The following is a 22,152-nucleotide window of genomic DNA, read 5'->3' as shown; positions in this document are numbered from 1 at the left end:
TGCAACATAAGTTTCGAGCCCATGCTGGGCTCTTCATCAGGCATAATGTTAGACATTGTATAATACATGGTTTAAAAAGCCTGGGACCAGAACTACCCGGTTGAGATCTGGAGACTGGCAAGGCCACTATGGGGTTGAAATCTGGAGACTGGCAAGGCCACTCCAGGACCTTCACATGCTTCTTACGAAGCCACTCCTTCGTTGCCCAGGTGGTGTGTTTGGGATCATTGTCATGCTGAAAGACCCAGCTACGTTTCATCTTCAATGCCCTTGCTGATGTAAGGAGGTTTTCACTCAAAATTTCATGATACATGGCCCCATTCATTTACACGGATCAGTCGTCCTGGTCCCTTTGCTTAAAAACAGCCCCAAAGCATGATGTTTCCACCCCATGCTTCACAGTAGGTATGGTGTTCTTTGGATGCAACTCAGCATTCTTTCTCCTCCAAACACGACGAGTTGAGTTTTTACCAAAAAGATCTACTTTGGTTTCATCTGACCAAATGGCATTCTCCCTATCATCTTCTGGGTCATCTAAATGCTCTCTAGCAAACTTCAGACGGGCCCGGACATGTACTGGCTTAAGCAGGGGGACACGTCTGACACTGCATGATTTGAGTCTCTGGTGGCGTCGTGTGTTACTGGTGGTAGCTTTTGTTACTTTGGTCCCAGCTCTCTGCTGGTCATTCACTAGGTCCCCCATGTGGTTCTGGGATTTTTGCTCACTGTTCTTGTGATCATTTTGACACCACGGGGTGAGATCTTGCATGGAGCCGCAGATCAACGGAGATTATCAGTGGTCTTGTATGTCTTCCATTTTTGCTCCCACAGTATATTTCTTCACACCATGCTACTTGCCTATTGCAGATTCAGTCTTCCCAGCCTGGTGCAGGTCTATAATTTTGTTTCTGGTGTTCTTCGACAGCTCTTTGGTCTTGGCCATAGTGGAGTTTGGAGTGTGACTGTTTGAGGTTGTGGACAGGTGTCTTTTATACTGATAGCAAGTTCAAACATGTGCCATTAATACAGGTAACGAGTGGAGGACAGAGGAGACTCTTAAAGAAGAAGTTACGGGTCTGTGAGAGTCAGAAATCTTGCTTGTTTGTAGGTGACCAAATACTTATTTTCCACCATAATTTGCAAATAAATTCTTTAAAAATCAGACAATGTGATTTAATGGATTTTTCTCTCTCATTATGTCTCTCATAGTTGAGGTATACCTATGATGAAAATTACAAAATTACAGGCCTCTTTCATTTTTTTAAGTGGGAGAACTTGCACATTTGGTGGCTGACTAAATACTTTTTTTCCCACTGTATGTTCTCCTCATGCTGCCACCAACTCTGGGCTGTGTCATTCAGTCCCTATATGGTCTCCTCTTGCTGCCACCAACTCCAGGTTGTGTCATTCAACCACTATATGGTCTCCTCATGCTTCTGCCACCTCCAGGCTGTGTCATTTAGCCACTATATGGTCTCCTCATGCTTCTGCCACCTCCAGGCTGTGTCATTTAGCCAATATTTGGTCTCCTCATACTGCCACCACCTCCAGGCTGTGTCATTCAGCCACTATGTGGTCTCCTCTTGTTGTCACCACCTCCAGGATGTGTCGTTCAGCCACTATATGGTCTCCTCTTGCTGCCGCCAACTCCAATCTGTGTCATTCTGCCAGATTATGATCTCCTCATGCCGCTGCCACCTCCAGGCTGTGTCACTGTGCCGCCATGTGGTCTCCTCATGCTGCTGGCACATTAAATAAAACTTTTTAGATTCATCTATTTGAAATCTTCAATTAAAATGTTAAGAAATATCTTTAATCTTTTCAATTGTGAGGCCCTATGGTCTCGTCAGGCTGTTGCCAAGGCTGGGTCATTCAGCCACTATACGGTCTCCTCATGCTGCCGCCACCTCCACCCTGTGTCATTCTGCCACCATATGGACTCCTCACACTAATGCCACCTCCAGGCTCTGTCATTGTGCCACTCTGCGACAGTGATTCTAATAGCGACTGTAATCTTCATGCCATACTGTATAACAGTATTATTTCAATAAAACAGCACACTCCATATGCGTGTTACGGCAAGGCAAAGTGTTCCACACCCCTATTGAGGCTCTCTGTAGCCCAGAAATAGCCGGTTTTAATAGTGATTCGCCGCAAATAAATTCGGACCGAACCAAATTTTTTCAGAAAATTCGGCAAATCGTCCGAATCGAATTTTTCAAAAATTCGCTCATCTCAATCTGTAACAATGCCCAACCTGCCATGTGCTTTTTAAAATATTGGCTTTTTTTCTGTTGCAGTGGGGCCTATGGGGTCACTGGTGTAGCCGCTCCCTCTGCTCCCCCATATAGTTGCGCCCCTAATACAGTACACATATTTTTATACAAAATATCTGTCTACTAAGTAGAAAGGAAGGAACTGTAAAATGCGCAATATCCTCATATAATCTTATTACCCGTATCGCTCTCCCTAGAGGAAGGCGCATTTGTGGCGAAAGAGCCGTGCACTGGCAGGGGAATTGAATCGCCACTTTCAAGAGTCATTTAGCAGAATACAGGGGATGTTATGGCAGCCAGCGAATGGACGGCCTGCAAGGGCATCAATACTCATAATAAGATTATGTCATATCAGGGAATCGCTCTTAACCCCTTAAGGACTCAGCCCATTTTGGCCTTAAGGACTCAGACAATTTAATTTTTACGTTTTCATTTTTTCCTCCTCGCCTTCTAAAAATCATAACTCTTTTATATTTTCATCCACAGACTAGTATGAGGGCTTGTTTTTTGCGTGACCAGTTGTCCTTTGTAATGACATCACTCATTATATCATAAAATGTGTGGCGCAACCAAAAAACACTATTTTTGTGGGGAAATTAAAACGAAAAACGCAATTTTGCTAATTTTGGAAGGTTTTGTTTTCACGCCGTACAATTTATGGTAAAAATGACGTGTGTTCTTTATTCTGAGGGTCAATACGATTAAAATGATACCCATTATTATATACTTTTATATTGTTGCGCTAAAAAAAATCACAAACTTTTTAACCAAATTAGTACGTTTATAATCCCTTTATTTTGATGACCTCTAACTTTTTTATTTTTCCGTATAAGTGGCGGTATGGGGGCTCATTTTTTGCGCCATGATCTGTACTTTTTTTTGATACCACATTTGCATATAAAAAACTTTTAATACACTTTTTATAATTTTTTTTAAAATAAAATGTATTTAAAAAGTAGGAATTTTGGCGCGAACTCCCGCAGATGCCGGGATCTGTATTGATCCCGGCACCTGAGGGGTTAATGGCGGACGCCCGCGAGATCGCGGGCGTCGGCCATTGCCGGCGGGTCCCTGGCTGCGATCAGCAGCCGGGATCAGCCGCGCATGACACGGGCATCGCTCCGATGCCCGCGGTTATGCTTAGGACGTAAATGTACGTCCTGGTGCGTTAAGTACCACCTCACCAGGACGTTTTTTTTTTTTTTTTTTTATCAACTGGTGCCAGAAAGTTAAACAGATTTGTAAATTACTTCTATTAAAAAATATTAATCCTTCCAGTACTTATCATCTGCTGTATACTACAAACTACTTCTTTTCTTTTTGAATTTATTTTCTAAAAATGCCAACTGGTACTTTGTACCAAAGATTCGTAAGACCCTTGATTGACCCACCTGGGAGACCAATCGTCTCAGGGGTGGGGTCTTTAAAGGGGTACTCCAATGGAAAAAAAAATTTTTAAATCAACTGGTGCCAGAAAGTTAAAAAGATTTGTCAATTACTTTCTGGCACCAGTTATAAAAAAAAAAATTTGTTTTCCATTGGAGTACCCCTTTAAAGACCCCACCCCTGAGACGATTGGTCTCCCAGGTGGGTCAATCAAGGGTCTTATGAATCTTTGGTACAAAGTACCAGTTGGCATTTTTTAAAAATAAATTCAAAAAGAAAAGAAGTAGTTTGTAGTATACAGCAGATGATAAGTACTGGAAGGATTAATATTTTTTTTATATATCAACTGGCTCCAGAAAGTTAAACAGATTTGTAAATTAAGAAATATTAGAGAGGCTCTTATCTCCCAGACAACCTGTGACTCGGGCTACCCAAATAACACCTGTACCCAAGGCGCCAAAAATGATACAAAATATATCGAAAAATTGGAGCTCAGAGTCATGAATATTAGATACAAATTAATTTATTGATTAAAAGATATTCCTGATATTCCTAATACAAGGGCCCTGTGGGTCAAAAGACACAAATATTACGAATATCTTATTATCAATAAATGAATTTGTATCTAATATTCATTACTCTGAGCCCCAATTTTTCTATAGATTTGTAAATGACTTCTATTTAAAAAAAAATATTAATCCTTTCAGTACTTATGAGCTGCTGAAGTTGAGTTGTTCTTTTCTGTCTACGTGCTCTCTGATGACACCTGTCTCGGGAACCGTCCAGAGTAGAAGCAAATCCCCATAGCAAACCTCTTCTACTCTGTGCAGTTCCCGAGACAGGCAGAGATGTCAGCAGAGAGCACTGTTGCCAGACAGAAAAGAACAACTCATCTTCAGCAGCTGATAATTATCGGAAGGATTAAGATTTTTGAATAGAAATCATTTACAAATCTGTTTGACATTCTGGAGCCAGTTGATATAAACAAAAAATATGTTTTTTCCTGGAATACCCCTTAAAATGCAATCATCAAAAAATAGACGCAAATGGTTCCAATAAGTCGGTGTTCCAATAGGTAGTTGCAAAACTACGGCTCCCAGCATGCCCGGACAGCTAACGGCTGTCCGGGCATGCTGGGAGTCGTAGTTTTTGCAACAGCTGGAGTTCCGCGGTTTGTTGTAGGACCTGTAAGCTCAGTGTAGAAATGCATTAACCCCACTACCAATCCTGAGGCTGACAGCTCAGGCTCATCATAATTTACGTAACAGTTCAGATTTGATGCCGCCTGGAAGTATGTGTACAGTACATCAATATTTAAGTAACCAGATCTAAGTACGAGCCCAAGAAAGCTGGGAGGAGATTCACATGACGGCAGCTCTGCCCTGGTCCTGGGGCTTCATTCCTAAACCATGTGCGCTGCGATGCCCCCCCCCCAGCCCATAACCCACCCTCAATAGACCTGTGCATCCAGCTGGACTGACAGCAAATCTTATAGACTGCTCGATGTTCCAAGAAGAAGAGACAGAGAGGGACTGAGGGTGACGTGTAGGTGAGTGCACACACACTTTACTCTGCTTCTGTTTGCCAGTAGTATATACACAGATGTAGCAGAGCTCAATGCGTCATTTAATCCGCAGTCTTTTTACGGGAAAACCACAAGACAACGCAGCGGGTTTAGCACACGGAGCTCTGCCACATGACAAACTCAGCTCAGCTACATCTGCGGAATCATTGGGGCGAAAAGTTTTACAGTAGAAGAGTGCGAGCGTTCTTCTCTTCATGTACAGGCGGAATGAAACTTTTGGGGACGATGGTGTTATGGTGTAGTAGGGTGGGCATCGTGTGGAATTATGAGCGGGCACAGGGGTCGCTTTGTTCCCTGTTATATAACGGGATGTAGCGGGTGTAGTGTGGTGTGTGGTTTGTGTAAATGAATTTACACATTTGCGTGAAATAGATAGATGTGAGATAGATAGATAGATATGAGATAGATAGATATGAGATAGATAGATAGATAGATATATAGATAGATATGAGATAGATAGATAGATAGATAGATATGAGGTAGATGGATAGATAGATAGATAGATAGATAGATAGATAGATATGAGAGATCGATAGATATGAGATAGATAGATAGATATGAGATAGATAGATATATATGAGATAGATAGATATGAGATAGATAGATAGATATGAGATAGATATTAGATAGATAGATAGATAGATAGATAGATAGGAGATATATATATATGAGATAGATAGATAGATAGATAGATATGAGATAGATAGATAGATAGATATGAGATAGATAGATAGATATGAGATAGATAGCTAGATAGATATGAGATAGATATTAGATAGATAGATAGATAGATAGATAGATAGGAGATATATAGATATGAGATATATATATATATATATATATATATATATATATATAAGATAGATAGATAGGAGATAGATAGATAGATAGATAGATATGAGATAGATAGATAGATAGATAGATATGAGATAGATAGATAGATAGATAGATATGAGATAGATAGATATGAGATAGACAGATAGATAGATAGATAAATACAACCAAAGAATAAGTTGGCCAGCACTATTGATTCCAAACTATTGTAAAGACCTGGCTTACAAGTGCAGGCTGCTGATGCCAAATTTGCAAGCTAAGTACCTCATAATTTTATAGTTTCATATTTTCATTTATTGCACTACAGCTGTATAGCTTTTCATGTTCTATCTATATACTCATGTTTTATCTATATACTCATGTTTCATCTATATCTTTGTGCTAGCAGTGTGCTGCTGTATTCTCCTGTTGCTAGATCGATAGATAGATAGATATGAGATAGATATAAGATAGATAGATAGGAGATAGATAGATAGATATGAGATAGATAGATATGAGATAGACTGATAGATGATAGATATGAGATAGATAGATATGAGAGATCGATAGATATGAGAGATCGATAGATATGAGATAGATAGATAGATAGATAGATATGAGATAGATATAAGATAGATAGATATTAGAGAGATTGATAGATAGATAGATAGATAGATAGATATACGGTAAGATAGATAGATATGAGATGAGTTAGATAGATAGATAGATAGATAGGAGATAGATAGATTTGAGATATATATATATATATATATATATATATATATAAGATAGATAGATAGATAGGAGATAGATAGATAGATAGATAGATGATAGATAGATTTGAGATAGATATAAGATATATATATAGATAGATAGATAGATAGATAGATAGATAGATAGATAGATAGATAGGAGATAGATATGAGATAGATATAAGATAGATAGATAGGAGATAGATAGATAGATATGAGATAGATATATATAAGATAGATAGATATGAGATGGATATATATATAAGATAGATAGATAGATATGAGATAGATAGATGATATGAGATAGATAGATAGATAGATAGATGTGAGATAGATAGATAGATAGATAGATATGAGATAGATTGATAGATAGATATGATATAGATAGATAGATGATAGATAGATAGATAGATAGATAGATGATAGATAGATGATTTGAGAAAGATATTAGATAGATACATTGCTTTAGATAATTGTACATTAGACAATTATGAGTGATTTAATGGTTTATTTCTAACTGAGTTTTACCAATATACAATAGATTCCCTGTGATCCATGGATCTTACATATAAACATATATACACTATATACAACTAAGAAGTGCTTGTGCTCACAGTATACATGTGCATAGTGCAGCATATAGAGTATATTTAGGATTCTCTACATAATAGAAAGGTCAGTACTGTTAGATAATGACCAGCAGGCATGTGGGGTATCACAAAGCGGACATACTTAGTGTGTCATATATAGACCAACACATACTATGATAAGAATAGTAACTCTATTGCGGCAACAACAACCTTCCACAATAGTTAGCGACCACCAAAGCTCTTCTGATGTTGTCATCGAGCTCACCCGTATTCCCGTATGGCATGTCTGCCTAGTCATGGATGGAAAGTAGATAGAATAGGAGTGTAAAACTAGCATATACAGGGTTAACACAGACGGAGGAGCGAAGGAAGAAGGAAAGAGTGTGCCTATAGGGTAAATAAGTTACTGGGTGACCTAAAGACTCCAAATGGCTCGCTATGGTGGAGACTATGGGGGAGATTTGTCAAAACCTGTCCAGAGGAAAAGTTGCCCAGTTGCCCATAGCAACCAATCAGATGGCTTCTTTCATTTTGCAGAGGCCTTGTTAAAAATGAAAGAAGCGATCTGATTGGTTGCTATGGGCAACTGGACAACTTTTCCTCTGGTCAGGTTTTGATAAATCCCCCCCCCCCCCCCCCCCCCTATGTCCAAGTACAAAGAAAAAGTAAACACTGCGCAGGCTAACAGAACAGCGGCAGTCATGTATGTCTATTTTTTATGCAGTTTATTGTAAAATTCTGCTACTAGGAAACTATGGTCAAGTACAAATCTAAGTTATAGTACGAAAGAAGTGTATGTGCACTCACCGCTCAACGGAGGTCAATACGTCCTGGGGTCCGGATCACAGCAAAGGCGCGTGTTGGTGGCGCTCGGAGGCAACGCCGGCAGTTTCGCACGTAGGCGCGTGCTTCTTCCGGCCTCCAGGAGGCCGGAAGAAGCACGCACCCACGTGCGAAACTGCCGGCGTTGCCTCCGAGCGCTACCAACACACGCCTATGCTGTGATCCGGACCCCAGGACGTATTGACCTCCGTTGAGTGCACATACACTTCTGTCGTAGTATATTCATTGACCTCCGTTGAGTGCACCTCCGTTGAGTGCACATACACTTCTGTCGTAGTATATTCATTGACCTCCGTTGAGTGCACATACACTTCTGCCGTATTATATTCATTGATACTTCATCTGTAGTATATGCACCGGCAGGAGGCACTTACACAGGTCACCGGGATCGAGCTGCGCATTCCATTCAGGTGAAGTTGCCCTCCAGTGTGCCCTCCCCTTTCTGTCTCGCATACTAGTTACAAATCGAAGTTAATTCACTTTTATGCCACCACTACTCTGTCCATGTCCACAGTCTCTAGTGCGCACCTGTCTCACCCACTTGTCTATAAATAACAGTGAAAAAATAGTGGCGTCACGGATATCACGGGGTTATTACTTATGGTGATTGAACCATTATTTTATTTCCACCCAATAGGGATATGTGTAGTTCTAGCTTTATTTCCGGTGACTCGGATTGCTGTTCATAGTCAGACATTCAATATAGAGGTCATCCAGGTCAGAGCAAAGCTCCGTGACATTTGCGCGCACTAATAGGCAGGGCTGGCATTAGGGAGGGGCAAACAATACCAGTCATTTCACTACCAGGCAGCTCCATGGCATCCTCTCTGACTTCGGTACAGGCAGCTAGGGAAGAGAAATGTTGCTAAGACCGGGTCAGTAAGAAGGCAGGAGACAGAATTCCGAAAGTCCCAGTGGGTGGCGCGTCCCGCGCCACCCACTGGGACTTTCGGAATTCTGTCTCCTGCCTTCTTACTGACCTGGGCATATAACCGACCAGTCAGTTCGCCCCAGAACAACTGGTTATTCAATTGTCTGGGGAGGAATTTTTTTGGTGCAATTTTCACCCACTGAGGAATTTTGCGATGCCAATCGTCACAATTTTCATACGTGAAAATAAAAAAATAAAAAACAGAACGAAAAATTGGGACAAAAATTTATCGTCAACAAAATGAACACTGAAACACTGTTACTGTAGTAACACCGTGTGGTTTTTGACGATCACGGGGACGGAGCATAGTGACGTCACGGCTCCGCCCCCGTGTGACGTCACGCTCCGCCCCCTCAATGCAAGCCTATGGGAGGGGGCGTGAAAGCTGTCACGCCCCTCCAATAGACTTGCATTGAGGGGGCGGAGCGGGACGTCACACGGGGGCAGGGCCGTGACGTCACTATGCTCCGTCCTCGTGGTCGAGATGGACTCAGCCTGTGGACCTCCAGCGGTTACGGAAGCTGCTAAAGGTGGGTGATGCATGGTAGATCCCGGGGGTCCCCAGCAGCGGGACCCCGGCGATCTGAAATCTTATCCCCTATCCTTTGGATAGGGGATAAGATGTCCTTGCGCCGGAGTACCCCTTTAAGGCTTTTCTAACGGATGTTTATAACGGATCTTTTAACGGATGAATTTTATAGTGTGAAAGTTGTCTTAGCCGTGTTAATTTGAGCATTTCTCTGAGAACAACACTATATCTAAAGCTGGCCCCACTAATAGTACATAGTTAACCCTGATTGTTGTTGCATTCTATATGGACAATTCAAATAAGAATAGTATTAATGGGGGTGTGGGGAGATTTAAGTACACTTAAATGGGTACTCCAGGGAAGTACATATATATAAAAAAATCCAAAGCCACCACACTACCTGGATATGTTCCCTGTAAACCATCCTGCCTAATATGCATGACTCCTGTTGTCTTTTCTGGCTTCTTGATATTCCTTGCCATCCTTCCCTTCCCTTGCCTACATCTTCCAGCAATCATTACAGCTCTGCTCTGCTGTCTGAGAGCAGCCCCCACCCTCCTGTTCTGAGCAGCAGAAAGAGATTCAGTGTCTGATTGGCTAAGGCCACAAACACCTACCAGTTCTCAGCAGTAAAAGGAGCATGACTCATCAGTGCAGGGCAGAAGCCACATGGTCTGGTTCTTTCAGGAGAGTGGGGGCTGCTTTTAGAGAGGGATTTGGACAGAGACAGAGTGGATGGCTAAATGATGTCATTCCCTCACTTCATGCATGTAAGTGACAACCAAAGAGGGGAAACTATCTAGCTTATGAATGATATTTACAGAAATAAACAGATTGATTAAAGGGAAAGGATGGGCTATGAGTTTAGTTCACCGGAGTGCCCCTTAAAATTTCTTTCTTTTTGTTGTTTTGATAATTTTTTATGTTTTATGTTTTCAGATACAGCAATGCAATAAACAGTGACCATGGTTAATAAAAGTAAATCTTTTTGGATCGGAAATTTCAAGGACCATGCCATCAATATTAACGTTGGAGGACTAAAGAAGAAAATCAGCCCCATCACACTATCACAGTTCCCGGACACCAGGCTTGGACGTTTACTATTTTGTGACTCTGAAGAATCCATCCTCCAGATCTGTGATGATTACGACTTGGTATCTAATGAATTTTATTTTGACCGAAATCCAGGTCTTTTTCCATACGTCTTGTACTTTTATGAAACTGGGAAACTGCACATGATGGACGACCTATGTGCCTTCTCTTTCTCCCAGGAAATAGAATACTGGGGAATCAGTGAGTTTTTCCTAGATTCCTGCTGTAGTTATCGGTACCATGAACGCAAGTTAGAAAGTAGAAGACGTAACTGGGATGAAGAGAGCGAGGTGAGCAGTGTGGACACATCTGTAGATGAGATTTCTGACTTTAACCATGACCTAATGCGTTTTAACACACTACAATGTGGCAACTTGCGCAAAAGGCTGTGGCTGACTATGGAAAATCCAGGATATTCAATTCCAAGCAAGATTTTTAGTTTTATCTCCATCTGCGTTGTTCTCGTCTCAATATCGACCATGTGTATCAACAGCATGCCAGAGTATCAAAAGCTAGATGAGGACGATGTTCCTATTGATGACCCAATCCTTCACAACCTGGAATATTTCTGTATCTCATGGTTTACATTTGAAGTCTCTTCTAGGCTGCTTCTTGCTCCCAATCTCAAGAAGTTCTTTAAACATCCATTAAACTTGATAGACATTGTTTCGGTCCTTCCGTTCTACTTCACCCTCTTGGTGGATGTGACCATCGGCAGTGATCATGAGTTAGAAAATGTGGGGAAGGTTGTCCAAGTGTTTCGGCTCATGAGGATTTTTCGAGTCCTGAAGTTGGCCAGACATTCAACAGGCCTTCGATCTCTTGGAGCTACGCTTAAGGTGAAAGTAGCAGATGTTAATTTTCAACATTTCAGCGTAAAGGGTATTCCAAGAACATACTTTTTATATTTTTCTGGGCAGGATGTACTAAAAAAATTCTATTTACCTACGCCACTTCCCTCCCAGCTTCAGTTCCATGGACTTCTGGTCCTCTGCTGCTTGGATATTCTCCATGTTTCCAAGACAAGGAATCGAAGCAGGACCTTCCTGCTCAGCTAGTCACTGGCCACAGTGTGGTTCCATTCTGGCCAGTGATTGGCTGAGCAGGCAGGTCCAACATGAGCAGTGGGGGACCAGAATTCCATGGAATGGGTGCTGCAAGGGAGGTAAGTATGACTAGTTTTATATTTTAACATCATGGCAAGCAAGATATCAAACATTTTATTTAGTCGTAGTACCCCTTTGAGCATCTGTACTCAAGTGCAGAAATTCATGCTATTATGTAGATTAACTTTAGCAAATGAGCTCTTACCCAGTAGATGTTGACCTCACAAAAGATGGACAGATATTGGGCATTTAATCTGTCCTAAGTCTAATACTGTGAAATGTACTTGAAAATTCCAGGTCTCTTCCATTTCTCTTTTGAGGCTAGGGCTTCCCAATGACTTTTGGTCACACAAAACCTTCAATTTCCCTGTGATGTGAAACAGAAATTTGCCAAAAAGAGACTTATACATGGGCCCAGGACAGGTCTAGTCACCGAAAGTAATTAACAATTCTATATATAGTTTGGGAAATTTCTAGAATTTTTGCCACAATTTTGTTTTCCAAAATGCTCCTGTTACCATTGTGCTATTAAGACATTATTGCAACTGACAAACTCTATGGACAACCATGCTTGATCATGCCCAGGTAATTGTGGGGCAATTACTATAAAATGGCCATTTAGGCCATTTCTTTGATGTTGGCTGCAACACTGTGGGATACAAGTAAAATAAATACCCAACCATTGAAGCAAATTGTGGAATCCTGGTAGATAAAAAAGAACAAGCTGCCTTTGAGTCAACATTTTTTTTATACCATCCTAAAAAAAAGCCTCAGATGAGTCTTTCCGCTCTAACTAAGAGCTACCTATTATAGATGCACAATAAACAATCCAGCTCTGAGTTAAACTTATGAAATAAAGATAAGCAAAGCTTTTATCAAGCTCTCAGCCTTAGCCAACACTTACTTTAAGAAGTATAAGCTAATTTGTTTTTGGAGACAAACCATAATAAATAAGCAACAGAGAAGATTTTACCACCACAAAAATGTTCTATTATCCAGTCTGAACATCAGGTGACGATAAAGGACCTATCACTTCTACATTAATCCATATTTATAATGTACTTATTAGGTATAAAGCTGTCTTTTATGGCTGCTTTACCAGAAAAAAAACTTGTGTAAATTGTGGGGATTGACCATCATTCTTAAAGGGGTACTCCAGGCAACTGAACTTATGAGACACTTGTACGCTATCCACATGATAGGGGATAAGTGTCTGATAGTGGAGGGGGGGTCCGACTGATGGGACCCCCCGCAATCTCCTGTACAGTGCCCTTTATTTAGTCCGCTCCGGGCCTACACCTTCCTGGAGGAGAGCACGTGAAGGCCGGCTCAGCCAATCACCAGCTGAGTTGGACATAACTGTGACTGGTGATTGGCTGAGCGGCCATCACATGCTCCCCTCTAGGTTTTGACTCTCTGGCTTGTCTTTGATTTACCCTTTGTCTGTTGATGTAACTACTTCCTTGTCCATGTGTTGCTGACCTGGCCTGTCTGACACATCGTCCACTTAGTGAGTATATGGACCGTAACCCAGATGAGGGCTGCCATTTATGGTGGATAGTTCAAGTAGGTAGAGACGAGCTGGTTTGAGAAGAGCTCCTTACTTGACGTGACACCTCCCCTCCATTTATAGTGCCTTATGCCAAATGTGATCATTCCACCATCCCTTGCTGAACCATGGCTATGATCATTTGCTCCAGAATTAATATCAGAGGCATTATATCAGGGATTCCAATGTTGTCCCTGCTGACAAATCTTGCTGCCTCTTCAAAAGGCCTCCAACACATGTCTCACGTGTGATCAGCTCCCAATGCCTGAGCTGAAACATACACTGGCTCCAAAAGTTTCCCATCGACTGCATGAGGAAAACACCAGTCACGTTAAAAATGTAAACCAAACAAATAACACAAATAAACCAAAAATTATAACAGAAAAATATTGAAGAGCCAGAACAACCACAGTATCTGTCTCCTTTACTATCTCTCTTAAGTGCAGTGAAATAGAATTACTTCAGAGGGGAGGAATCTCCCCTCAACTCCAAGTCCGCTCTTCACCAGATCGTCTACACCATGGTTTCTGTACCAGGCACAGATGGTTCCAAGTTCAGTGGTCCCTGCTGCTTTTATTTTCACAATAAAAAATACTGTAAAATAGTGACTGAATGCATTTCAGGGTTCACCCTTTATCAAGATTGAAGAGGTTATGCAGTATCTAAAAACGTATCCCCAATCTGTAGGATAGGGTATAGGTGTCAGATCGCAGGGGTATCCGACCGCTGGGCCCCCTCGCGATCTCCTGTATGGGGCACTGCGCTCCACATGAATGGAGGTGTATCGACCACCGCACAAAGCTGTTGCTGACACGCCCCCTCCATGTATCTGGCAGAGCCGGACATACAACGTCCAGGTATCTACTGCTTTGCTATAGAGATGCATGGAGGGGATGTGTAGGCCTCAGCTTCTTTCATGCTGGGGGGGGGGGATTGTATTGGACCCCCCCTGTGATCTGACACTTAGGGCTTAAGTGTCAGAGCTGTGCATGATGGGAGAATATCCCCATAGGAACTGCACAGCTCCCGGGACGTGAGTCATCAGAGAGCAGTTAGACAGAAAACAACAACTCAACTTCAGAAGCGAATAACTATTGGAAGGATTAAGATTTTTTAATAGAAGTAATTTACAAATCTGTTTAACTTTCCGGAGCCAGTTGATATATAAAAAAAAGTTTTGGCCTGGAATACCCCTTTAAGTTTTAAATACTGGATAACTTCTTTTAAAGCACTCTCAGCCCTGTTCCTCACCCGCACTACTCGTATAATAATAATTAGTAATTCTGTAATTACTGATCACGCTACCTCAAAATTCTAAAGTTCTTCGGAATATGTTGATGCTATATACATAAAATAACGCACAATTGAACATAGCTAATGAAGCCGGTTTCAGGAAGACCATGTGGCATTATAAGGTAAAAAAGGATTTGAACTGTCCTGGACATGACCAACATGTCCTTGAAAATGTATTTTTGTGCCTTAGTGCAATGTGCTCTTAAACAAGCTGTTATCCTGTATTACCACATGGGCCGTAACTTTGACTTGGATACATTCCTAGGTGACCATTTCAGTATTATACAGGGCTTTAGTGCCCTTAGGCAGTGTTATACATAGGTTTCAGGGTTGTTGCTGAATTCTGGGTTCAGTACAAACCTATTTGCTAAGATGCAAACTTTTTGTCTAAATTCAGCAAAGTATATATCGATGATCCAAACATTAAAGGGGTATTCCGCCCCTAGACATCTTATCCCCTATCCAAAAGATAGGGGATAAGATGTCTCATCGCAGGGGGTCCCGCTGCTGGGAACCCCCGTGATCTCTCCTGCAGCACCCTGTCATCTGGTGCTCCGTTTCTGATGACTGGCGATGCAGGGGCAGGGGATCATGACATCACCGCCCCGCCCCCTCAATGCAAGTCTATGGGAGGGCATGGATCGTGACATCACGGCCCTGCCCCCTCAATGCAAGTCTATGGGAGGGGGCATGGAGTCCACCAAGCCCCCTCACATAGACTTGCGTTGAGGGGTGGGGCGTGACGTCACGAGGGGGCGGGACGTCACGATCCCTCGGCCCCTGCATCGCCAGTCATCAGACACGGAACGAAGCTCGCTCCGCGCACTAGATAACAGGGGGTGCTGCAGGAGAGATCGTGGGGGGTTCCCAACGATCTTATCCCCTATAAGATGTCTAGGGGCTGTGTACCCCTTTAATGTTTTACAGTGAAATCCATTCTCAAAGGTTTACATCTAAACAAGTTACTCCCTTTATCCAAGAGGCCACTCGATTTGTGAGGAAATGTGCAAAGTGTATCTACAAATTAAATCAAATCCCTGTATTACCATGATCTTCAAAATACCCAGTCGAGTTCTAATGGGTCATGATCAGGTCCCTTGTGGAAAAGTCCCCGAGGTACCGGTCCTGTAGGTTGTAAATGTCGACAAGGGATAACTATAGACAGTTGATAACCCAATGTAGAGTGAATAAGTTTGACCTTGTGTTCGATTGTCTTCCCACATTGTACCTTTGTATTGTGTTCTTCTTTTAGCATAGCTACAGAGAAGTGGGCATCCTACTCCTTTATCTGGCTGTTGGTGTCTGTGTCTTTTCTGGAATGGCATACACGGCAGAGAAGGATGAAGACACGGGGTTTGACACGATCCCTTCCTGTTGGTGGTGGGGGACTGTAAGCATGACCACAGTAGGCTATGGTGATGTCGTGCCCGCCACCGTAGCTGGAAAACTAGCTGCTTCCGGCTGTATCTTGGGTGGGATATTAGTCGTGGCATTACCAATAACCATCATATTCAACAAGTTTTCACACTTCTACCGGAGACAGAAAGCTCTAGAAAATGCAGTGAGAAACAGTGACAGGAGGCCGAGCAAAGAACTTAGTGTAAACGGTGAAAGAGAATCGCAGAATTTTGCCGCACTTTAACAGGTAATGATTAAGAATGATATGGATATTTTTATTTTTCTGTGACTATGCATGTACATACATATGTGGTAACCATAATGTTTACCTTGAAAGTTCCTCGCCGCAGGCATAAATACACTCCAAAAAGCTAGTAAACTAGCACAATGCAAAAAAAATATGTTTCTTTTATTTCCACTTCTCTAGACAAAATTAAAAAAAATTACCCCCATAAAATTGACGTGTTTAAAAAAAAAAAAATGTTTTATTTTTTTCAACCCAGACTGTAGAATGGTACATGTATACAAATATCATCGTGTAACGCAAAGGTAACTCCAAGTCTTTTTTATTAAACTTTTTTTTTTTTTTTTCTTACATCAACTGGCTCCAGAAAGTTAAACAGATTTGTAAATAATTATAAAAAAAATCTTAATCCTTCCAATAATTATCAGCTGCTGAAGTTGAGTTGTTCTTTTCTGTCGGGCAACAGTGCTCTCTGCTGACATCGCTGCTTGGCTCAGGAACTGCACAGAGTAGAAGAGGTTTGCTATGGGGATTTGCTTCTACTCTGGACAGTTCCTGAGACAGGTGTCATCAAAGAGGACTTAGACAGAAAAGAACAACTCAACTTCATCAACTCATAAGTACTGAAAGGATTAAGATTTTTTTTATAGAAGTAATTTACAAATCTGTTTAACTTTCTGGAGCCAGTTGATATATATGAAACAAGTTTTTTCCTGGATAACCCCTTTTAATAAGGGCTCCCAGGGTTGCTCCGAGTACTTTAAAGGGGTACTCCGCCCCTAGACATCTTATCCCCTATCCAATGGATAGGGGATAAGATGTCTGATTGTGGGGGTCCCGAAGAAGGGATCCCCACGATCTCTGTGCAGCACCCGGTGTTTGTTTGGAACGCTGGGTGCTGGTGGTCATGACGGCACATCCACGCCCCCTCAATGCAAGTCTATGGGAGGGGGCGTGGCGCCGCCACGCCCCCTCCCATAGACTTTCATTGAGGGGGCATGGCATGACATCACGAGGGGTGTGGTAGTGATCTCACGACCCCCTGCCACCCGCCCCAAGTGTTCGGAACAAAAGGTTCAGAACGCTGGGGCAACGGAGTACCCCTAAAGGAGTTATCCAGCAAAATGTTTATTCACCTATTATGCCCAGGCTGCTGCCATTAAAGTCATAACTTTTGACTTACTTTTGACTCACTCACCATGCCTTAAAGGGGTACTCCCGTAGAAAACTTTTATTTTTATTTTTTTTAAATCAACTGGTGCCAGAAAGTTAAACAGATTTGTAAATTACTTCTATTAAAAAATATAAATCCTTCCAGTACTTTTTAGGGGCTGTATACTACAGAGGAAATGCTTTTCATTTTGGATTTCTCTTCTGTCATGACCACACTGCTCTCTGCTGACCTCTGCTGTCCATTTTAGCAACTGTCCAGAGCAGCATATGTTTGCTATGGGGATTTTCTCCTGCTCTGGACAGTTCCTAAAATGGACAACAGAGAGCACTGTGGTTGTGACAGAAGAGAAATCCAAAAAGAAAAGCATTTCCTCTGTAGTATACAGCCTCTAAAAAGTACTGGAAGGATTAAGATTTTTTTAATTGAAGTAATTAACAAATCTGTTTAACTTTCTGGCACGAGTTGATTAAAAAAAAAAAAAAAGTCCACGGGAGTACCCCTTTAACTTTCTTCCTGATTCTGCTCTGCTGGGTCTTTTCATCTAATGACTGCAAGCTGCTCTGCAGCCCACTCCTCTCTGTTTTTACACAGGAGTCTGATAGAACAGGAGTGAGCACAGAGGAGTGCTAGTTCTTCCCTCACTTACTGGACTTTGTCTATGCCCGTGTTTCAGCTGGGACAAAGATGATGCTGCAGCCGGACAGGATTGTGTTCTGGATGGTATGGGGACCTCTAGTGGTCTTTTTTATAAGTCATAATTTTAATTAAAATGAGATAAAAAAGCATATTAGAAAGGTTGATGTTTTCCAAGATGTACAACATATAAACAGTTTTGAGTCTGACAGTGCCCATTTAAATGGTAGAGCAGTATAGGGAGACCCACCAGTAAGGACACACAAGTTTGTAGCAATCAAAAATCATGAGTAGCTATTCATCAGGATCATTACAGCAGATAGGAGCAGTAATACCTGAGGGATGGTTGAGCAACCACACACTAAGGGTGGCACAGGGGTCAGTTCTGGGTCTTATTCTTTTTAATATAATTAATTAAATAATGACCTTCTAGATGAATTGTACAGAAAGGGTAGGGCCCACATAGGGTATACGCAGCATTTTTTGCTACAGACAGACACACAGGACTTCCCCTCCACATCCCTGTGTGTGCAGTGAGGTTTGGAGGCGAGGCAAGCATGTCGGCGTGACTGTGAAGCACGGGCCTGCCTCCAAATCTCACTGCACACAGGGTGGCCGCGCAGATGCCCTGTGTGTCTGTCTGTAGCAAAATATGCTGCTGATTTGCTGCTGCCCGGGGGATTTCCTGCAGCGTGAAATATGAAGTGTATACACTACATGTGACCTTACCCTAAAGTGTCAATCTTTGCAGATGACACTAAGCTCTGTAAAGTGGTAAACACAATATAATACAGTACACTGTGTTTAGTAGATAACACAATAAAGGACAGTGCACTGTATATAATAGATCACACAATAGAGAGGAAAGTGCACCATATATAGTAAATAACAAAATAGAGGACAGTGCACTGTATATAGTAGATAACACAATAGAGAAAAGTGCACTGTATATAGTAGATAACACAATAGAGGACAATGCACTGTGTATAGTAGATCATACAAAGGACAGTGCCCTGTATATAGTAGATAATACAATAGAGGACAGTGCACTGTGTATTGAAGATAACACAATAGAGGACAGAGCACTGCGTAAAGTAGATGACACAATAGAGGAAAGTACACTGAGCAATAGAGGACATTGCACTGTTTTCTAGATAACACAATAGAGGACAAAAGACTGTGTATAGTAGATAACACAATATATGACAGTAGACTGTGTTTTGTAGACAACACAATAGAGGACAGAACACTGTATATTGAAAATAGCAGAATAGAGGACAGTGCATTGTGTATTGTAGATTACACAATAAAGGACAGTGCAATGCATATAGTAGATAACACAATAGAGGACAGTACACTGTATATTGTAGATAACACAACAGAGGACAGTGCACTCTGTATAGTAGATAACACAATAGAGGATAGTGCATTTTATATAGTAGATAACACAACAGAGTACAGTGCACTGCATATAGTAGATAACACAATAGAGGCCAGCACACTGCGCATAGTAGATAACAAAATAGAGGACAGTGCACTGTATATAGTAGATAACAATATAGAGGACAGTGCACTGTGTATAGTAGATAACACAATAGAGGACATTGCACTGTTTTGTAGATAACACAATAGAGGACAGTGCACTGGCCCACATTAGTTATTGTCTTTAGACTGGTTTTTGTGTCTAAAAAGGGGCAAAAAAGGAGCAAGCAGGGTTTTTTGCGCCTTTTTTTGCCCCTTTTTGTTTACACATTTCTCCTGATTTAGAGTTGCAATCCACTGATTTTGGCAATATAGAAGGCTTTTATCAACTGCACCTTTTTATGAAAAGGAGCAAAAAAGGCGCAAAGTCACTGAAAAGTCTCTAAAACTACACCAGCCCAGACATGGTGTAGCTTTTTGGTGTATGTGAAGAGAGAAATTTCAGAAAATGTGACCTGCACAAAATTTATCAAATGCTCTTTGACTATTTAATACATTTGGTGTTTCTACACATTACAGCACACAAAAAAAATGTGTAAACAATGTTTTCACTTACACTACAATGATAAATGTGGGCCACTGTGTTTTGTAGATAACACAATAGAGGACAGTGCGCTGTATATAGTAGATAACAAAATAGAGAATAGTGCACTGTGTATTGTAGATTACACAATAAAGGACAGAGCAATGCATATAGTAGATAACACAATAGAGGACAGTGCACTGTATATTGTAGATAACACAATAGAGGACAGCACACTGCATATAGTAGATAACACAATAGAGGACAGTGCATTGTATATAGTAGATAACACAGTAGAGGACAGTGCACTGTTACAAATGGATCTGGATAGGTAAGGGGTTTGGGCTGAGAAGTGGCAGATGAGGTTCAACACTAATAGGTGTAAGGTTATGCACATAGGGAGGAATGTGCAACCAAGGCAAATACAATCATGGGGGGCATCAAAAGGGGTATAGATTAACATGACAATGAAATAATTCTACCATTGTACAAATCACTAGTCAGACCACACATGGAATACTGTGTCCAATACTGGGCACCAGTGTACAAGAAGCCTATAGTGGAGCTGGAGAGGGTTCAAAGACTGGCAAACAGAGTAATAAGGGGAATGGGAGGACTACAGTACCCAGAAAGATTATCACAATTAGAGTTACTTAGTTTATAAAAAAAAAAAGAATGCTTAGGGGTGAACTAATAACAATGTATAAATATATCAGGGGACAGTACAGAGATCTCTCCCATGATCTATTTTACCCAGAGAACTGAATCTATAACAAGGGAACATCCTCTATGTCTATGGTGAGTAAGACTATGGAACTCTCATCCAGAGGTAGTGGTCATGGTGATCTCAATAAAAGAGTTGAAAAGGGGCCTAGACATGTTTCTGGACAGTAATAACATTGCAGGTTATGGATACTAGATCTATAGGGACAGAAGGTTGATCCAGGGATTTATTCTGATATTTAGAGTCGGGAAGGAATGTTTCCCCTAGTATGGGGCAATTGGCATCAATTATAGGAACTTGATGGACTCTTCTTTTTTCAACCTTATGAATGATGTAACTGTAGCAGACAGAACTTGCTGGATAAATGAGCAACAGCTCACTCACAGGATGACTGCAAATTTTAGGAGTAGTAGTACTCGCAACCCTATTCATGAAAACCGCTAACAAGCAAGAACCACATAGGCTAGATAACACCTAGACAGGAAAAAAAAAAAAAAGCCAGCAGAAGACCAAGAAGAACAAACTAGACACTGGATAGAGAATACAGATACAATGAATGACAAAATCAATATCATCAGCGCCTGCACAGAAGTCAATGGTTCCCTAAATAACCTTGGGGAGGCACGAGCCAACCAACAGCCAGACACAACTAAAATCCGGCATGGATCCATTCCTCCAGAAAAAAAAAAAAACCTGCTGCCAGCAACAATTTGATTTTATTCTAAGAAACCACTCGATACCTGTGATGGTGTGATAGAACAAGAGAGTGAACAAGAATGCTTCCATTCACTGACAGAAAACAGATTGATACACAACATATACGGTATATAGAAAGCTGCAGAATCTTTATTCACATAAAACCAATTTCAATTAATTAAACCTGAGCCTAAAGATCACCTGCCTCTCTCTATATGTACATCCTTATATATATATATATATATATATATATATATATATATATATATATAATAAATCACACAAAAAATAAAACTTTTAGCTAGAAAAATATTACAAAAACACAGTATAAAAAATATATAATAAGTCCAGTCATGGCGTGAAGGGTTTTAGACATTCTGCTGCCTGCGTTTCTTTGACTCTATGGCGTCTAGAATGGGCTGTCGTTTGGCCTGATACTTCTGGTGAATTTCTTCAATCTCTCTTTCCATCATTGGATCCAGTGAATTCAGTTTCATCTGCACTTCGGCCACGCTCCAGTCTTTCAACTTTAA

General features: G+C 41.2%; 2 protein-coding genes across 6 annotated transcripts in view; one reads left to right on the top strand and one right to left on the bottom strand.

Annotated features, from left to right (window-relative positions):
* Window positions 1-22,152, top strand: part of LOC130296606 (potassium voltage-gated channel subfamily S member 1-like) — a 49,231-nt gene that overhangs the window by 12,648 nt on the left and 14,431 nt on the right. The window contains exons 1-3 of one of the 5 annotated variants that reach the window (XM_056548320.1): window positions 7,365-7,796; window positions 10,645-11,636; window positions 15,998-17,034. In XM_056548320.1, coding sequence (XP_056404295.1) covers window positions 10,671-11,636; window positions 15,998-16,387 — 1,356 coding nt within the window. In that variant the 5' untranslated portion in view covers window positions 7,365-7,796; window positions 10,645-10,670 and the 3' untranslated portion in view covers window positions 16,388-17,034. Of the gene's footprint in view, window positions 1-7,364; window positions 7,797-8,048; window positions 8,106-8,574; window positions 8,656-10,644; window positions 11,637-15,997; window positions 17,035-22,152 lie in introns of those variants that run through there. The other 4 variants (XM_056548319.1, XM_056548318.1, XM_056548322.1 and 1 more) reach the window with 4 other exon arrangements.
* LOC130296605 (serine/threonine-protein kinase 4-like) overlaps window positions 19,235-22,152 on the bottom strand; it is a 98,281-nt gene continuing 95,363 nt past the window's right edge. The window contains exon 11 of the mRNA XM_056548317.1: window positions 19,235-22,146. Within this exon, the coding sequence (XP_056404292.1) occupies window positions 21,988-22,146 (159 nt within the window). The 3' untranslated portion in view covers window positions 19,235-21,987. The remainder of the gene's footprint in view (window positions 22,147-22,152) is intronic.

Source organism: Hyla sarda, chromosome 12 (assembly GCF_029499605.1).
Source record: "Hyla sarda isolate aHylSar1 chromosome 12, aHylSar1.hap1, whole genome shotgun sequence".
Taxonomy (NCBI): domain Eukaryota; kingdom Metazoa; phylum Chordata; class Amphibia; order Anura; family Hylidae; genus Hyla; species Hyla sarda.
Note: the sequence above shows the minus strand (reverse complement) of the source record. Positions and strands in the feature narration are given on the sequence as shown.